Source organism: Cydia splendana, chromosome 1 (genome assembly GCF_910591565.1).
Source record: "Cydia splendana chromosome 1, ilCydSple1.2, whole genome shotgun sequence".
Taxonomy (NCBI): domain Eukaryota; kingdom Metazoa; phylum Arthropoda; class Insecta; order Lepidoptera; family Tortricidae; genus Cydia; species Cydia splendana.
The window spans coordinates 19,246,492-19,265,741 of record NC_085960.1 but is presented as its reverse complement, the minus strand read 5'-3'; the positions used below and the strand labels follow the sequence as shown (position 1 = coordinate 19,265,741).

The following is a 19,250-nucleotide window of genomic DNA, read 5'->3' as shown; positions in this document are numbered from 1 at the left end:
TCTCCACACCAATAAGGGGGGGACAAATGGGAACCCATAATTTTCTGACGTATGTCCATTTGTTCCCACCTTATTGGTGTGGAGACAAATGTGAACACATCATTTTCCCATGTTTTCCCATTTTTTCCCACCTGGAACAGATGGAATAGACGCTTCATATAAATCCCATTTACTCCGTTTCCCATTTGTCTCCACACCAATAAGGTGGGAACAAATAGGAACACATCATTTTCTGATGTTTTCCCATTTGTTCCCACCTGGAACAGATGGAATAGGCTCTGCATATAAATCCCATTTGTCCCTGTTTCCCATTTGTCTCCACACCAATACGTTGGGGACAAATGGGAACACTTCATTTTCCGATGTTTTCTCATTTGTTCCCACCTGGAACAGATGGAATAGGCTCTGCATATAAATCCCATTTGTCCCCGTTACCCATTTGTCTCCAACTCACATATGGCAGGGACAAATAGGAATACACCTATAATGAGTGTATAAAAACATATGGGAAAAGTAGCTGCACAGAAATATTTCCATTTTTCCCCATCTCATTGGAGCGGAGACAAATGGGAACACTAATATCGGGTGTATCCCTTTTGTTCCCCGCCGTTCATATTCATTCACATAAAACATTCCCATTTATCCCCACCTTATTGGTGTGGAGACAAATGTGAACACATCATTTTCCCATGTTTTCCCATTTTTTCCCACCTGGAACAGATGGAATAGACGCTGCAAATAAATCCCATTTACCCCGTTTCCCATTTGTCTCCACACCAATAAGGTGGGAACAAATAGGAACACATCATTTTCTGATGTTTTCCCATTTGTTCCCACCTGGAACAGATGGAATAGGCTCTGTATATAAATCCCATTTGTCCCCGTTTCCCATTTGTCTCCACACCAATAAGGTGGGGACAAATGGGAACACTTCATTTTCCGATGTTTTCTCATTTGTTCCCACCTGGAACAGATGGAATAGGCTCTGCATATAAATCCCATTTGTCCCCGTTTCCCATTTGTCTCCAACTCACATATGGCAGGGACAAATAGGAATACACCTATAATGAGTGTATAGAAACATATGGGAAAAGAAGCTGCACAGAAATATTTCCATTTTTCCCCATCTCATTGGAGCGGAGACAAATGGGAACACTAATATCGGGTGTATCCCTTTTGTTCCCCGCCGTTCATATTCATTCACATAAAACATTCCCATTTGTCCCAGCTTCATGCATGGCGTAGGTCACGCGAATCGGGGACAAATGGGAATACACCAATAAGCACCCATTATTACCAATAATTACCAATAATGGGTGAATTCCCATTTGTCTTCGCGGGGAACATATGGGAAAACCCTGCATAAAAATACAGAGACAAAAATTACGATGTTTATTCTTGTTAATTGTTAATTATCAATCACATTTTTAATTTTCATTCAAAATTGATTTAATTTTTAATGGTTTGTAAAGCAATAACCATTAATTCTTTTTAATTGTTAGTGGTTCGAAATAAATTAATATTAATGCAAATTGATGATCAATGCAATTGATAATTAATTTCCCTTCAATGGTTAATGGTTAATGGCAATTAACCTTTTCAATGGTTAATTTTTAATGGTCAATTGCATTAACGTTCGGCCAACACTGTACTATCAAAAGTACATTTCGATAGTAGATATAGATGTTGTTGACTTACTAGGATGCATCTACCGATACCTTATTTGAAACAGGTGTGCAGATTTCGAAATTGATGACCATGACCAATAAAACGACATCCATGACGACTTTTAACATAGTGCATGGCGGCCATCTTGGATTCCAAAATAGTTATTATTTTCGAAATCTGCGCTCCCTAAAACCTATAAAACGACAGCCATGACGACTTTTGGATTCCAAAATGGTCATCATTTTCGAAATAAAACCTATAAAACGACATCCATGACGACTTTTATGACATAGTGCATGGCCGCCATCTTGGAATCCAAAATAGTCATCATTTTCAAAATCTGCGCCCCCTAAAACCTATAAAACGATATCCATGACGACTTTTATGACATAGTGCATTGCCGCCATTTTGAAATCGAAAATGGTTATCATTTTCGAAATCTGCGCCCCCCAAAACCTATAAAACGACACCCATGACGACTTTTATGACATAGTGCATGGCCGGCCATCTTGGAATCCAAAATGGTCATCATTTTCTAAATCGGGGCCCCCTAAAACCTATAAAACGACATCCATGACGACTTTTATGACATAGTGCATGGCCGCCATCTTGGAATCCAAAATGGTCATCATTTTCGAAATCTGCGCCCCCTAAAACCTATAAAATGACACCCATCTCGACTTTTATGACAAAGTGTTTTGCTACCATCTGCATGCAAGACATTTCTATTATTTTTACGTACAAAAATGGCCCCCTGTCAACTTTCAATCGAGATTTAATCGATAATTTATTCGATTAATATTCAGATTAATTCAATTTCAATCTATGTTAGGTCGACTAAACTAATCGCGATTAAAATTTGAGAATTAACTTTTTTTATTCCATTAATTTAGTCGAATAAACAGTTAATCGATTAATGCCCATCTCTGACCACGGCATTTTTACACTTTGAGAATATCTGAAAACAAATCAACACAAGGAGCCATTTTGCAAATCCAGTAACATACCAGTAACTTTGTTATTACTTTTGACAGCGCGTGTCATGTGTCAACACAGAGTCGACACAAAGTCGAAACATTGCGACTACTTTGTGACTGCAATATTTCTCAGCCTTAAACCATATTTATACATCATAATTAACAAGTTTCGTAGTATGTAAAGCGTTATTTCTGTTATTTAAGTATACGTATACGCATCGAAGTACTAAAAATGCTTCAAATAATATAGTTATGAACACAGGCACTGAGAAGTAAACAATTTCATTTCCGGCTAAACTAAAACAATGTGGTGGCGCGTTGATTATATTACACTTAGTTTATCAAATCACTCGAGCAGTTTAATTCCCCATAATAATTTAAGTCCTATTGTAATATAAATGCAAACAATATATAATTACGTCTTGTAATCCGTTTTAGAGATGGCGTATTAATGTCACTTATTTTTATTTAACTATTTTTCATCTGACAGTTTCCATTTGACAGGAACAAAATGAACGAATGATTTTGGCATAAAGTAGTCGCAAACTCGTCACAATGTGTGCACACGGCGACCACACTTTATGTCACTTTGTGTCATGTGTCGACCCTTCCCCATTTCTGGTAACTGTGTCGACACGGCGACGACTCTGCGACTGGAATTGTGACCGAAACAGACGGTGTCGACACAAGATGTGTCTACACCGCGTCGTAACGGCGACTGGAAATGGTTGTATGGGCTAACACATGTTACTATACTTGTCATTATAATTTAAGGGTATAATTGATTAAAGACATTAAAACAATAAATATTAATTTATTTACATCGACCTTGAAAATATATAAAAAATGTCGGAATCACAGTAATACCTTTAGTGAGATTATCTCCAATCATTTGTGGTAATCATTATCATTAATGAACAGATTTATACATAGTTCAGTGCTACAACTTTTTAAGAATTTGTACAAAAGTATACATATTATGATACCAGACAATTCAGCTTAGTTAGAGTAGTTGCCAACATTTAAATTATACGGGTTTTTACCGAGGCGAGGATTTTCGCCAATAAATGTGTGAAATATACAGTGTGGGACCATTGACGGTCGCCACGATCCGTGTTTCCGGCGGACCAGTTCGGCTTCCAATTAGAAGGTTGTGCGACATACCAACATCCTTGCTTCTTATTATTAAAATTATAAATGGTTACCTATAGGTAAAGCTTAGTAATGCTTTTGTTATATGTATGGTCAAGGTATTAAATACCGCAGTTTCCAAAAAAACGTAGGTAATAATTATATCCCATTGACAAAAAACGGGTTGGTTATGGGTTTAACATCTCGACAATTTACACATTTAAGAGGACAATAGATACTTGTAAGGAAGACAATAGATTACGGCTAGGTATACAGTGTGGAAAGATATGTCGGGCCCTGGAGGGAAACTACCTTAAATCCTTAAGGATTTTTTTAAATTAGCTTGTCTCGACCGGGAATCGAACCGAGTAAAACTTCCAAAAAATAAACACTCGCTATTTTTTTCTACCAGTCGATACAGTTAAATGTTAATGATAACATTTCTCCAAGAAACATTAGGTCTTACACTCGTCTGTCGTACAAATTATCCATAAAATCGAATATTTAGTACTCAAGAATATTTTTAGACAAGCAAAATTGAAGAAAAAAAGAAAAATCTTTGAATGTAGTTTTATTTCTTTTTAAAAATAAAGGAATGTCTCCTTTAAGTAAAATGAGCCAACTTAAGGATTTAAGGTAGTTTCCCTCCAGGGCCCGACTTATTTTTCCACCCTGTATGTATAAATAATCAGTCTAAAAAAACATTTTAGTGTCAGCATTTATAATAAGTACGTAATTTTCTTTATGTCCTACATCGAGTTGATGTAACATGTAGACTAATGTCTGTACTACATTTGCACCGAAGCGGTGAGTTTGGTAGAAAGTGTCCGGCGCAGCAGTAGGTACCTAATAAGGGTGGGTCCACTGCACCACGCACAATCAACGAACTGAACTAAGTTAAATAAGTGCAAGAAGTGGGGAAGAGGATATTAAGATGAATATTTTATCCGAGTTTGATCTATAAAATATTCAACTTAATCTCCACTTCCACAATTCTTTCACTTATTTAACCTAGTTATATCCATAGCCACGATGTTTTTTTATTTATAGCACTTATTTTCTTTACTTATCTTATTTCTTTAGGGAATTACGGAGACATTTTTGACAGCCAATTTGATGTAACCGGCCCTGTAATAAGACTAATAAAGCTTTAATGAGAAATTAAAAAAAAAAAAACGATAATGGAGCCGTGAATTTACATTTATACGTATTGTTCGTTTTTAAAGAAGCTATATTATGATTGCATTTGATTTCTTACTTAAATTTATATGCAATATAATAAGAAACAATATAACTATGAGAAAGAGACATTCAAATCTAGTTTAAATACGAGTATGCATGTTGAATTTTAACTAAATACTTAACGCAGATAACGGAAAATAAAGAAATAAGACGCAAATTACTCTTTACGTCTGATTGGAATGAAATATTTTGAACTGTCGGTATTTTTAATTGAAGCAATGCTGGCAAGTAGGTAGTCATTAACTTATACACTATTTACTACATGACAATTGTCAAATAAAGGGAAATTTTAATATAATAATACAACTAAGCATTAATTGTTAAATACACAATCTAGTTAAAGTATAAACTAGACCTATAGGCTAAATTTGCCAATAAATCGATTGCTACGAGCATTTTACAGAATAGGAGCTTGTTAATGATCCCTGGCTGTTAGGGTGGTTCACGTTTGTATGGGAAAAATTCAAACTCTAGTGAGAAGAAGCGGCACCCCCTCATTTTGTTACACTTGTTATGTTGACAAAATACGCCAAGTTTTGTAATCTTATCTCAACTACAAGGGGGTGCTACAACACTTTGAATTTTTTCAAAGTTGTATGATATCCAAAAAAAAAGTATTTATTATTCAGAATTATATTTAAGTATCTGGTTTCACACTATTTGCACATGTGATTTATAAGTTTTTAAGTAGAAAAACATTTTTATTTATATTTTTTATAATTTTTCAAAAGTAAGATTTTTATTTTTTTTTAGATTTTTATGTAAGTAGTGGTTTTTACATTATTTGAAAGTGTGATTTAAAAGTTATTAAGTAAAAAAAAAAATTATTTCTAGTTTTTATGACTTTTTTAGGCGAAATTCAAAAAATCATACTTTTGAAAAATTTGAAAAAATAGAAATAAAAATTATTTTCTACTTAAAAACTTATAAATCACATGTGCAAATAGTGTGAAACCAGATACTTAAATAAAATTCTGAATAATAAAAACTTTTTTTTTTGGATGTCATACAACTTTGAAAAATTTCAAAGTGTTGTAGCACCCCCTTGTAGTTGAGATAAAATTACGAAACTTGGTGTATTTTATCAGCATAATAAGTGTAACAAAATAAGGGGGTGCCCCGTAGGAAAATAAAAAAAAATGTTTTTTGAACCACCCTACTGGCTGTATAATAGTGTGTGTATTACCCATAGAATTTCTTAAATTTATTAAGTACCTTATGAGAGTTATGAGCATTTTATATTATAACCGATACTTTCATAAAAGTAAGGGACGAGTGGTACCTACTATTTCAACCATTCATACCTAAAATAAATCAAATGTTTTATTTGTTTTAAAGACAAATATAACGATTCAGTAACGTTGTCAAAACGTCTACGAAATAAAATAGTGATACACAAAATACACAATACTGACATCGCAAGATGTTCATTTTATTTCTTGTTTTTTTTTTGGGTACTAATCACTAAGTTTAATAATTAATTTCTCAAATGGTATAATGGAATTACGTCAAACAATGACAAGTTTGCTTCACAAATATTAACTTAAATAATTTACATCTTCAATTAAATAAAAATATTAAACATTATATCGAACGGGTAAATGAACCTGTCCCTTTGAAAACTTGCATAGTTACTCTACCGACCATGAGCGTAGTTAGCTAACTTATAGTTCTGGGCTGAGCTACATACTCGTACACGAGATACCTACAATATGATCGCAAAGACCGGCAACTCAGTCCTAGAGCTGAGTAATTGAGCAATGAGCATACATTGTTTTTGGGTAATCAGTATTACACGTTACCCCGACACGTCTTCCGACTAGTTATTAGTTATCTGTGTTCTCCAAGGTACACAATTATATAATTATAATATTATTATAATTATAATTACAATATAATTGTGTACCTTGGAGAAATCATTATGCAAAATATACATCGGCTAGGAATTGCTTAAAATGTTAATAGATAATTAAGATAACTAATATATGTCTGTTCTTCATTTACCGCGGGGACAAGGTGGTAATTATGTCTTTACCCAACTACGGGAATGTATGTACGTAAGTTAGTGACGTGTGTTCCACCGTAGAGTTAAAACTAAGTTTTCATATATTTTCCTTGGCTAGGAGAAGATAAAAAAGAATAGCAAGAGATATAGCAGCAATATCTCCGTAAAATAATAGAAAATAGTAGCTCAGAGATGTACTCTTACAAAGGTGTAGGTGACACGACTAATTAAATTTAAACATAAATAAATGCATACATTTCATAACTTTTGTCTTATTCTGACATTACTGACCGTATAGAACAAAAAAAACATACATATTATATATATACAAAAAAAAATCTAAGCACACTGTAACCTAATTTATTCGGTTACTGCAGTCGTCACTATCCCAAACCCTTTCGTGCTTGAGAGGAGGCCTGTTCCCAGCAGTGGGACGTATGTAGGCTAAATTATTATTATATTATTTCTTTGTCCTTTCCACATCTCGGGACCATGGGGTCCCGGACTTTTGGGAGGCATGCGTGGGGCCGAAGCCAACAGCGCAGAGGCCCTTTAAGACAATTTAATCTAAAGGCAAGGGATACACGTGCTGGATACCATCCCCAAGCGCACAATATGATACATCCGGAGATGGTTCCCGCCAGGTGCAAAGACTATTGCAGTGCAGCACTTTTGTGCTGCGATGGGAACTAAGGTCATAGGCTATTGATTTGAATGTTCGATGGACTGGATATCGGGTTATGGGAGGAGATTAGCGGACACCTGCCATGACAATGTCTCAGAATTTTATTACTGCAGTCGATGGGGTTTTAAAATAACTGACGTGGCATTCATTCACGGCCATACAGTTTGCGTTAACAGTGCCTTGTCGAATCAAAACGCCATGCCCATTGCCAGAAGGGAGAATCGTTTAGTTCCACGAAAGGCAACAAAAAATATTAAAGATCTACCCTATCATCTCGAGCATAAGAAAAAAACCGGCCAAGTGTGAGTCGGACTCGCGCACGAAGGGTTCCGTACCATTACGCAAAAAACGGCAAAAAAATTACGTTTGTTGTATGGGAGCTTCACTTAAATATTTATTATATTCTGTTTTTAGTATTTGTTGTTATAGCGGCAACAGAAATACATCATCTGTGAAAATTTCTACTGTCTGGCTATCACGGTTCATGAGATACAGCCTGGTGACAGACAGACAGACGGACAGCCGAGTCTTAGTAATAGGGTCCCGCTTTTATCCTTTGGGTACGGAACCCTAAAAAGGAGGCTGTATAAAAAGTTTGCGATTACTATTGCCTTCAGTTGTAATAAGTCGTTTTTGGGAGCTAAACGAGACCAAGATATGCTTTCTGTACTTAATATTGAGACATTTATGATTTAAGGCGGTTGCCGGCTGTGGGACACTACCACGAGGTCCGAGGAGATATATGTGAAGCGAAATTACCCAAATGCTACTGTGGGGGTCGGTGGTGAAAGGAATGAAGACGTTCCAAGTCAGTCATAGCGACCGCTGGTGTATTCCTAGCATGAAAAATTCGACACACCCGCATAAACTGACAGAATTCACGAGTAAGATATGTTTAGCCGCACATTTTAGGCCACTTTTCAGGTATATCTGCTCCACACCGTCGCACGCGTCAGCATAGCCTCGAACACTTAGGTATAGTAGAGCTACAGTGTGGGGTATCACCAGCCGGGCTTCTTGTTCGTGATGCTCCACTGCTGGTAGGTGTTGTGCGGGTCGCAGGGCGCCAGCGCCAGGTTGCGCGCGTGCGGCTGCAGCGTCAGGCAGTAGTCGTGCAGCCGGTGGATTATTTGGTGGTTCTCTTCGTCATACCTGAAAATATATAAATATTGTATAAGAAGATCCGTTGTAAGGAATTTCTACTTTAATCTACATTTTTGTCGTGTTGCTAGTCTGATCATGCAACAATGACACCCGCTACGAGCTCACCTCCAGGGTCCGTCGACCGTGCCGAGCCGGCAGATGGCCTGTTTGACGCTGTCGGCGTCGGCCTCGACGCAGCGCTCGCCGACGCCGAGCTGCCCGGCCGCGTTGAGCCGGAACAGCTGGTTGTTACCGGCGCCGTGACATGTTGACGTGCCTGTAAAAAAAATTCTGCGTCATCTTTTTTTAAGTGGTAGTAACGAAAAGTAACTCTCGCACACTTTGATGATGAACACCACTTAATTTTTAATTTATTGAAATAAGTTCCATTTAGCCTCTACTCGGGCGCTGCGCGAATCGCCTTTACTTTTTCTTTTTCGCTTAAACGTGTTGCCCATTTAAGTTATAAGCAAGTTTTCAACTGATTAATAAATATGTTTAACCATACCTCCCATACTGGGGTTGGGCTGATTTAGACGACGCGCGAACTTGCATACGATTTTAGTTACATTGCGGACTGTTGGTTACGTGCACGTCCAATTCAACCGACCGATCAAAACCCGCAATGTAATGAAACTCGTATGCGAGTTCTCGCCTCGTCTAAATGAGCCCTAAGCGTAGCTTACCAATATATGCGGGCGCCGCCTTGCCCATGGTGTCGAGGCACACGTTGCCGGCCTTGTTGCGCACCATGCCCCAGCGCACGTTCTTCGGCAGCTTAGGGAACTTGTCGTACACGTCGTACGCCACGTTGTCCATGAACCACTTGAAGTCCTTGCACTTGAGCTTCTCTTTCAAGGCCACTTGCTCGCTTATATCCCCCATATCCAAGAACCTCGCCATCGGCTCTCTAGTGTAGAAGTATTCTTTGTGCTCCTCGTCGAACCACGTTTCGATTACTCTCTTGTAGTTTATAGTTATCAGTGAACCCTTGCGATTCTTCGCCAAGTTGCCAAAGGAGTAGGGCATGAATGCTCTATAAACGTGACCTACTCTGGAACACGGCACCCACTCGATGCTGCCGCCGCACTGCCAAATTTTAAAGCTGAGCTCGAAATTCTCGCCTCCCCAAACTAATAAACCGGGGTCGTACGCTCCGATTTCCAGGAAATATTTCCTGTTTATAGCAAAAAGACCGCCCGCGTGGGTGGGGCTCTTGTAAGGCTCGGATTTGTGCGGGTGTTTGTTGGCTTCTCTGTCTGGTACTTCGTTTTCTTTGTAGAGCATTCCCCACTCGAAGATGCCTCTGAAGTTGGTGTCGTGGGCGTACACGGGCCTGTACTCGAAGGTCTTGTGGTCGACTCCATCTATAACTGGAACGGTCATGGTCTTGTAGTCTCGGTAAATGGGCGCGAGCAGCGGCGGCAGCCAGTTCACGTTGACCTCGCAATGAGCATCAAGGAACACTATAACTTCCCCTGTCGCCTCCTGGGCGCCCCTGGAGCGGGTTCTGATAAGCCCCTCCCTCTGCGCATTGCGAATTAAACGCACTTTGCCTTTCCATCGTTTTATGTAGTTATCGAGATTGGACTTCAGGTTATCCTTATCGGAATAGTCGTCCACCTAGAAACAAATAAAACACGTGAATACTTATACCTAAGTATATATGTATGTTTCGTCTTACTATATTTCTCTATGGTTTCGTAGAAATTGTGAATAAGTAGTTTTTACATCTTTTAACCAATTTAAATTTTACTTTTTAATTAAGGTAGGTAAATGGGATAAAAACTACTCTTGCGTACAATATTAATGATGTAGATTTGTAGAAGAATAGATACCTACTTTGTTACTTTAATTTTTATAAAGTATTTCGACATAGATTTAGCTGTACAAATGAAGTGTAGTGAATAATCCTCTCCGATCGTATTTTCTCGGAAAACTTTGTATTTATCATGTGCCATCAGATATATCGGAGCGGCCGAGGTGCAAAAAATATCTGAACATGCACTTTAACGTGTTGATAATAAAGTCGTTCAGATTTTTGTGAACACCTTGGCCACTCCAATAAATCTGATTGCGAATTTACTTATTACGATACGAAAAAAGTGTATTACTATTACGATACGAAAAAAGTGAGCAACATACTAAATATATTCGATCGATCGAGCAAGACTTTCTGAAGCAGAAGGGTGGATTTCATCACCAAAAATTTCACCATACAAAAAAATATTTTTTTTAAATGTTTAATTTAACACGATTCTAGCTGGGTAAAGTAATAGGGGGCTGTATATTGAGGATATTTATGGTATTTATACAATCATTTGTGGCTTATATTTGAAGTTATCGCTTTCGGAAAATAAAAACGCAAGATGGTGATGACAATCATGGTATGGTAATGACTCTTTTATAGACGGTAATGACACTGCATGTACGGTAATGACGATTTGGGAACGAATTTATATATGTATTAAAAACGTATTAAAAAAACAAAAACTTTTTTTAATTGTAAGGCTTTAGAACTTTAATAAACATTACAAATAACATGTTTTTGAACATAAGACTAGCTACATAAATTATTTTTAGAAAATTATAAAAAATACATTTTATTCATATAAATAAATATATAACAAGTATTTTTATTCTATAATTTTAAATAGTTTATATTCCGAAATAGGCAATTTATGTATTCATTTATTTTTTTGGGTTTTTTCAATGTTAAATCATATTAACAATATTGTACTCTTATTATCAGTTTAAACCCGCATCTTCTTTTATCTACTGCATAACTTGGTATTTATATCATATTATAAAATTGCTGGCTTACCAGTGAGCTTAATTTGTATGATATATTACTTTTTTTTTTGATAATTTGATTCATTGCATAAGTTTGTATTTTTGTTGTTTTATAAATTAACTTTAATAATAGCTATAATGATTTAAATCCATATATATATTGTTTAATAGCTAAACATTAATATATAATCAGTGTTTTATAAGTTGCAAGACCCCTACTTGTAATGCATGTCATAAGTTACAAAATGTTAGGTATTGGGTCCGGTGACTACCCAATGGTATAATTATTAATTGCTGTAATTATATACATCAATTAATATAATATTATCAAAAAACATAAGGCCATTACGATAGTGAGCCAGTACCGTAGCCTATGGTCGCTTGAAACTTAATATATGTTGCTTGTTTAAATACTTTGTTTTAACACGACTAACATGCAATTACAGACTCTAAGTTGCACGATTTACATTATTAGATAATAAAAAATAAATATTTGTATGTTCTAAGTTCTAAGTGACCTAAATTTTGCCTACTTCAGTCAAAATGTTATTTAAAACTAACCATCCTCTAGTGTGAAAAAAATAGTCATATCTTCTTCTACATTTATTCTACATTTATAAGGTAGACATTATATAGTGTTAGAAGACATAGAGAACGTTTTTCAAACATACAGCTTAATTTCATAATGAATTATAGCAAAATAACTAGAAAAGTTTCTGAGAACCGTCATCACCATACACATGAAATCATCACCGGTCGTCATTTTTCCCGGTGATGATGGGTATGGTGTTGACGATTTGAGAGTTTCTTGTTTTTATTTCTAGAATACGAATAATAGTAGTTAATGTCTATGCTACACAATAAACTTCATGTAGTTTGCCATTCATTTCAATAATTATTTCTAATATATCATTTGTAACTTTTTTAAACCAAAGCATAACGGTGATGATGCTCTGTTGTGACAAACTACGTTTTACAAATTTGTTCGTAATATTTCTCACGATTCAATGATGTGACTTTATAGTGAAATCATTTTTGGCATTCTATATTAAAGTGAAAAATAGGGCAAGGACCTTTATCGGTATTTAGTTGTTCATACACGGAGATAAGCTCACATTGACATTACCATGACGGTGTTGACGAATATTCGTGACAAAATTTTAAATATTTTTAAATGTACTTTCTCGGTGAAGGAATTATTGCATATTTTCCCATGTGTTAAACAACAACATGGAAAAGATATAAGTAAAAGAAAAATCGCAATCGTACGATAGGTATGCTATAATTTTCACTGCAAACAATAAGGTTCAGATTTTTCCGGTAGACGGTGATGATTTTAGACACATAAAACATTTTATATAAAAAAAACTATTAAGTTATTGGAGATGGTAATTGAAGGAACATGAAGATAATAGTTCTTAAAAACATATAAAAAAGTTGCAACTCGCACAACCTACTAGTTTTTTTTATAAAGACCGAACCATAAGTTTTCGCAGGATTTTGAAATCCACCCAGAACCGTCTTGCATATGGTTGACTTAGGTTAGAGAAGAGAGGGGTGTTGCCCCCGCGTTATTGGCCTGGGTAAAGTTGGTACGGTACGTGGCGATTAGGGAATGCAATCTCGATCTCGCAATTTCAAGATCTCGCGAGTACTCGCACGAATTTTCGAGATTCAATCTCGTTGACAGGAAATCTCGATTTTAGCAATCTCGGTCGAGATCTTGATTAATATTTTCGAGATCTCGAACGAGATTGAAAGATTGATCCGTGTGAATTACTTTGTTTTGAGTAATCTTTTTGACCTTAGGTTCATGTTGTTCAGGCAGTGCTATTGTATGCGGCCGGCTTTAGCTGACGATAAAAGCACTGTGGCGCGCTCTGTGCGGAAAAATCGGACGAACTTAACGTACCCAGTCACACTTATTTATGATTTTTGCTCGCTTACCCTACATTTTTTTGTAAGTTGCTGAGTGCTTGTCAAAAATATCAACTGCCTCTGCTTATAATTTTGTAAAATTAAAAATAATTAATATGTACCACTTATTCATAATTACATGCAAATTAGAGCTACATACATATATTTTTTTTAATACCAGTACATAGTTTTTTATATTAAAGGTTGATTCATTTGTTGATCTTCAAAATAAAACATGACGTAGGTAAGTACTCTAAATAAGTAGTATATACGGAATTCTTAGAGATTTATGCTCAAAATAACACATTTTTAATTACTTTGTCAAATCTCGATCTCGTCGAGATTAATCTCGATCTCGAAAGTGTGACGGTCGAGATCTCGAAACACCCTATCTCGATTCATATTTTTCGTGCGAGATCTCGAATCGCCAATCTTGGTGCGAGATTGCATTCCCTAGTGGCGATAATGCGCGGCTCCATAAGCGAGTCTACAAGTTGGACGCCGATTATTGGGCCGTGCATTCTGTTGCGACATTCGTGCGTGCACACGGTCTGAGCGTTATCAGTTTGAACAAACTCAATCCAGTGCAAAAATTCAAAGGCTCTTTTTCGGACAGTGCCAGTAGTAACTTGTAGTACTTCCCAGCACCACCACCGCGTGCAGTATGTGCGGCGGCGAGCAGTCGATAGGGTTGGAGAAGCCTTCATTGTGGAACATGATAGTCATTGACGTGGAGAGAAGCTACGTCGGGCAGAGCCAGTACTTGTAGTGTGCGGTACTCACCAGCACCACCTCGTGCAGTATGTTCGGCGGCGAGCGGTCAATGACGGTGTGCACGGTGCGCATCAGCACGGAGAAGCCCTCGTTGTGGAACACAATGATCACCGACGTAGAGGGCAGCTCTGTTGGATAGTGCCAGTATTTGCACTCTTCCATGCGCGTGTCGGGAATCGACCTGTGGGAAGATACTTGATTTAATTCTAGGTTTACTACGTAGTCATTTAATTTTCTTTGGGTTTACTGGTTTCTACAGGCAGCAAATCGCGTCCACAGAGTAAAGTGACCAAAACTGGACCTTCCAAAATTATGTTTCAATCTACTTGATTGTTATTTAAACATTTGACGCACGTCAAATGGATTTAGTAAACAATCGGTTTGTATTCTTTAAAACAATGCAAACACGTTGACTTTTGGCTCTCACCTATGATAAAGTCGGCAATACTTTATTCGAACCAAATTTTAGCTCAATTGTGGCTACCATGGTATAATAATATACTCCGCCTGGTACTCTATTCCCGTCTTTTCTAGGTCACCTAACTGACACAAGCCTACGTCATCATGCGACAGCGCTATATGATAATATGCGATAGCGCTATATATAGCGGCCATGTTATTGTGACGTAGGCCTGTGTCACTCTGGGAATAGAAGACCATGTTTTATTAGACCATGGTGGCTACGTGAATATTTACCTACACTTGCGACGTCACTATCCTGAATGTGGTTCTATGTGAACTGGCTGACGAGTAGTTACCTATTAACAAAACCTAACTCCTATCGTGTAGATAACTGTAAAGTAGCGACTACCTGGCGCCACATCAAGTAGATACCTAGAAGTGAAAAACACGCTAATTGACAAACCAAACGGTGTCAGATTCAGATCAGATATTATAATTTCTTTTGGATAAATAAATATGTAGGTATACTTTTTAGGGTAGGTATTTTAATTTAGGGCATTCTATATAGGTACCCACGGACAAAGTAGTTTACTTTTAGTTCAAATAATAGAGAGATTTAAGAGTTTCACAAAAAACCTTACGCTACGCTATCGTTGAACATTGTTTCAGATAAGGAACCGTGAAATTTTACAATCATAAACGGTATTCAAACCATAGCGATTTTCACCGGATTATACTTGGTACATACTTATTACAAAACAATTACCCAACTGATTATATTTTCTGCAAAGTAAAATAGCTTAAAGATTAAAATTCTGTTTATAAAATGTGTTGTTTGTTTATAAGTATAAATAAATAGTTTATGGAATAATTAAAGGACCTTGAACATGATTAGGTATACGAAATATTATGATTGCAACAGAATAGATATGAAAATTTATAGACGCTTAGGCAAATTTCCAACAACATTGGCAAACCAGTCTTGGTGAATAGCATAAGTACCTAAATAAAACCTGTTGGAAACTTCTATAAATAACTTTGTGTACTTACTCCATTGCTGTTGAAATAGAACTCCTTTCGGTTTCATTAATGCCTTATTGCGTTTTTTACCAGTCGACTACTACGTCAAACAAATATCTGTGTAATTAGGTAATTACTTTGTCAAACCCATTTTTCATTGTCAACATTTATATGAAACAGATAAATGCTGAGTACTTCTATGGAAGTTAGAATGATAGATATCGTGCGAACCGATACGTTTCTGAAGAACCTCCCCAGTTCAATTACATGTTCATTCATGCATGTGTGTTGTGTTCATGTCTCACAGGGAATACTGCGCGGTTTTGCTACATGTGCTTGGCTTGCGCTTATCGTCCGCACCCGGCCTGCTTTAGCCATCATATACAGAACAGCAGTTCATGGCGGGGACGGTTATGTACATATATGCAGGGCCGTCTTAAACTATGCTGGGGCCCTTGGGCACATAATAATTTGGGGCCCTTTTGGAAAGTAAAGAAAGCAAAATTGAACTAACATTTTTCTACTATGACCGTCTATTTATTATGGGTAATCAAATATACTGTTACTGTCTGATCTCGGGGCCCCCTGAGGATGGGGGCCCAGGGCACGTGCCCCGTGTGCCCTTATGGTAAAGACGGTACTGTGTACATGTCACACTCGCTCTCCGTCTCGGCCACGTCGTTGGCGCGGTCGTGCGACATGTCGTGAAGGGCTTGCAGTCCCCGCCCGGCCCTGCCAATGCTTTGCTACACATACCGAACAGCACTTACCTGTTCATGGCGATCATGTCGGAGGCGGCTATGTTCATGCCATATTCGCTCTCCGATTCGGCTACGTCGTTGGCACGGTCCTGTGACATGTGGTAGGGCTTGCCTTCCTCGCCGGGCCCAACCACTGGCCGCCGCGCTTTGGGCTCGAAGTTACCCAACACATCTGGAACAAATTAGTATAGCCGATGTGGTTATAATACACAAGTATCAATTATCCTGACTAAGCTAAGACACTAAGAAAAGTCATGATGGGGATACAGTCCCATGATTGTAGATTGTATGTGTCCATACACATACCAGTAAAATTACAACTTGCCCTGTCTCACCTGTACAATTTTCTTTTGCTATTTCCTAGGTTTTTTTATTACAGAAAATAACTACATTAATCTTGTCTCTTACACCATAAATTTTAAAATGCTTCTATAAACTTAATATTGAACTCAAATCTCCTTAGATTTTGATTAGCTCAATTTTAAAAATTGATAAGAATTATTCCAAAAGTTTGTAAATTGAGGTTGTTAATTATATTTAGTTCACATGATGTTTTTGCCACTATTACCAGTAATCACTGTAAAAATCCTTAATGTCACGGAACAGCCAATATTTAAATTTCATTCAACATTCAGTATGTTAACACAAAGTTATGCAAGTTAGCAAACTTTATAATTAATGCAGGGTAAAGCTACAAATCCGCTCTATACTTATTAGAGATGCAACGGATAGTTGTTTGGCTGTATGTTAGGCCTGACTAACGGCCGAATATTTGGCCGGCAGAACTATACCTACATTTCGGTTTTTAAGGTGCGCATTGTGCAGGTTTTGACCTGTTTCGTAGTAAACGTTTGCGCGGACTCATTTCTAGGTTTAAAATGAGTGCGCGTGCAAGTGAGTGGAAGGTTTAAATTGTTTTAAAATAATAAACGAGTATGATTGAGTATGATTATGACCGTGACTGTTTCTTAAATACAATTGTTTACTCCAAAATCAAGCAAAGTTACTATCCGGTATCTGGCCGGATATTAATATAAGGAACGGATAGACCGGATACCGGATAGTAACCGAATATCCGGTGCATCACTAATACTTATACTAACCTAGATCAAACAAAAAAAAAAAGATCAAACACACAAGCTCCAACTAAAGGGTACTTAAATAAAACCCACAAGAAATAGTTTCCTCAACAAATATGTCTGTATTTCATTTATGTTCATATCGAAAATGGAAGGAAAGTGTAAGATTAGGTTAAAGGAAAATAAGGATTTTATAAATATAATAATGATAATGATTGCTACATATCACTATACATGAAGCAAAAGATATATAAGGTATCACACGGGGAACTATTGGAAGGTATTATTACCTGGGGAATGTCTAATGGATCCATCTGATAAGTTAGGATTATCCAGGGCAAACATGTTGTAACGATCTGAAAGCTCACTCTAATAAGGAGAAGGTATGTTAACTAAAGTGCGCTAAATTTTAGTATCATCATCCCACCCATCAACAAATTGATTACAATTAAAGTATTGAATACAACATGAAATACAGTTTTATAGTAATTAAAATACATTCAGTGCTAACCTCATGACAGCATTTGTTATACCTACCATAGGGCTTACTACACCCTTATGTACCTATATGGTAAATAGTTCAACTTAAGAATATGAGTGGGTAGGTTTAATAATTTTTGTTTGTATCACTTTCTTCCTGTGAATATTTAGTTTAGTTTCTATATACACATTCATTGATTTACCATCTTGATGCTACCTACTGTGAATGAAAACATTTTTATGGTAGCAGGACAATAATAATTCTACTACTTAGTAATTACTTCATATATTTTCTAGCATTTGAAACATGTATTTATGTAATAATTAATACATACACTTGCCATATATCTTATAAGCTAAGCTCAGTTCATAATGAATTGAGTTCACCTTTATCAAATTAAAATCAATTTACATGCAAACAGTTCCATTTGTATCACTTCAATGCAAATCGTCATATTCGCAAGCCGGGTGTCGTGCAGGCAATAAAAACAATGCGACCGAGAACCGGCATTTACGTAGCGTCTCACCCCATTGGGCCACATAACTGTAACTACTTACCCAGTTCAACTTCAGCAAAAACATAAAAATACACTTACCGGTTTTCAGGGTCGGATAAACATCATGGTGCGATTTGAAAGAATTACTAAGGGAGTCCGAAACTATTACTCTATCCTCTTGTTTGCCGACGTTTTCATTTGACCACTTGTGTAGAGCGTAAATGAGCATCAGTAAAATTGCACATATACCACCCATTCGCGCGATCCTTCCGCGTCTTAAATTTGTTATTCGCATTTTGTAAGTATTTAAAATAAGTTCATTACAAATTTGTGTTAATTTATAGAAATTATATTACTTTAAGCCGGATAACAGCAACACGATTCAACGAAAAGCAATCGAATCGAATGACGTGACGTCGACTGACGTTTGTTGACAACGTCAACTGCCACTGCCAGTACCGTTTTAGGGCGCGTTCAAAGTCGGAATCTACTAACCGTTGTTGTCGACCGTGTAGGAGGCGCATTATTTGGTGTTTGGTGGCTAAAAATCTAGTACCCATGATGCGCTATAATACAATTTAAAAAAAAGTTCAGACCAAAGACGAGACGTTGGGTTGACTTTGATTTGAAACTAAAGAAATAAAATATTTTCTAATCATATAAAATTAGTAATTGT

At 36.8% G+C, this 19,250-nt stretch overlaps 1 protein-coding gene across 2 annotated transcripts; it reads right to left on the bottom strand.

Annotated features, from left to right (window-relative positions):
* Positions 1–3,443: 3,443 nt before the first annotated feature.
* On the bottom strand, positions 3,444–19,018 carry LOC134791688 (N-acetylgalactosaminyltransferase 7). 2 transcript variants are annotated; one of them, XM_063762793.1, is made up of 6 exons: positions 18,674–19,018; positions 16,528–16,690; positions 14,345–14,516; positions 9,538–10,474; positions 8,978–9,128; positions 3,444–8,860 (listed from the first exon to the last, which is right to left on the bottom strand). In XM_063762793.1, exons 1-6 carry the CDS (start codon positions 18,867–18,869, stop codon positions 8,710–8,712), a joined length of 1,770 nt encoding a protein of 589 aa, XP_063618863.1. In that variant the 5' UTR covers positions 18,870–19,018; the 3' UTR covers positions 3,444–8,709. The 2 variants fall into 2 exon arrangements, with proteins under 2 accessions (XP_063618863.1, XP_063618871.1); XM_063762801.1 differs by lacking the exon at positions 18,674–19,018 and adding an exon at positions 17,888–17,957.
* Between the last annotated feature and the right edge of the window lie 232 nt (positions 19,019–19,250).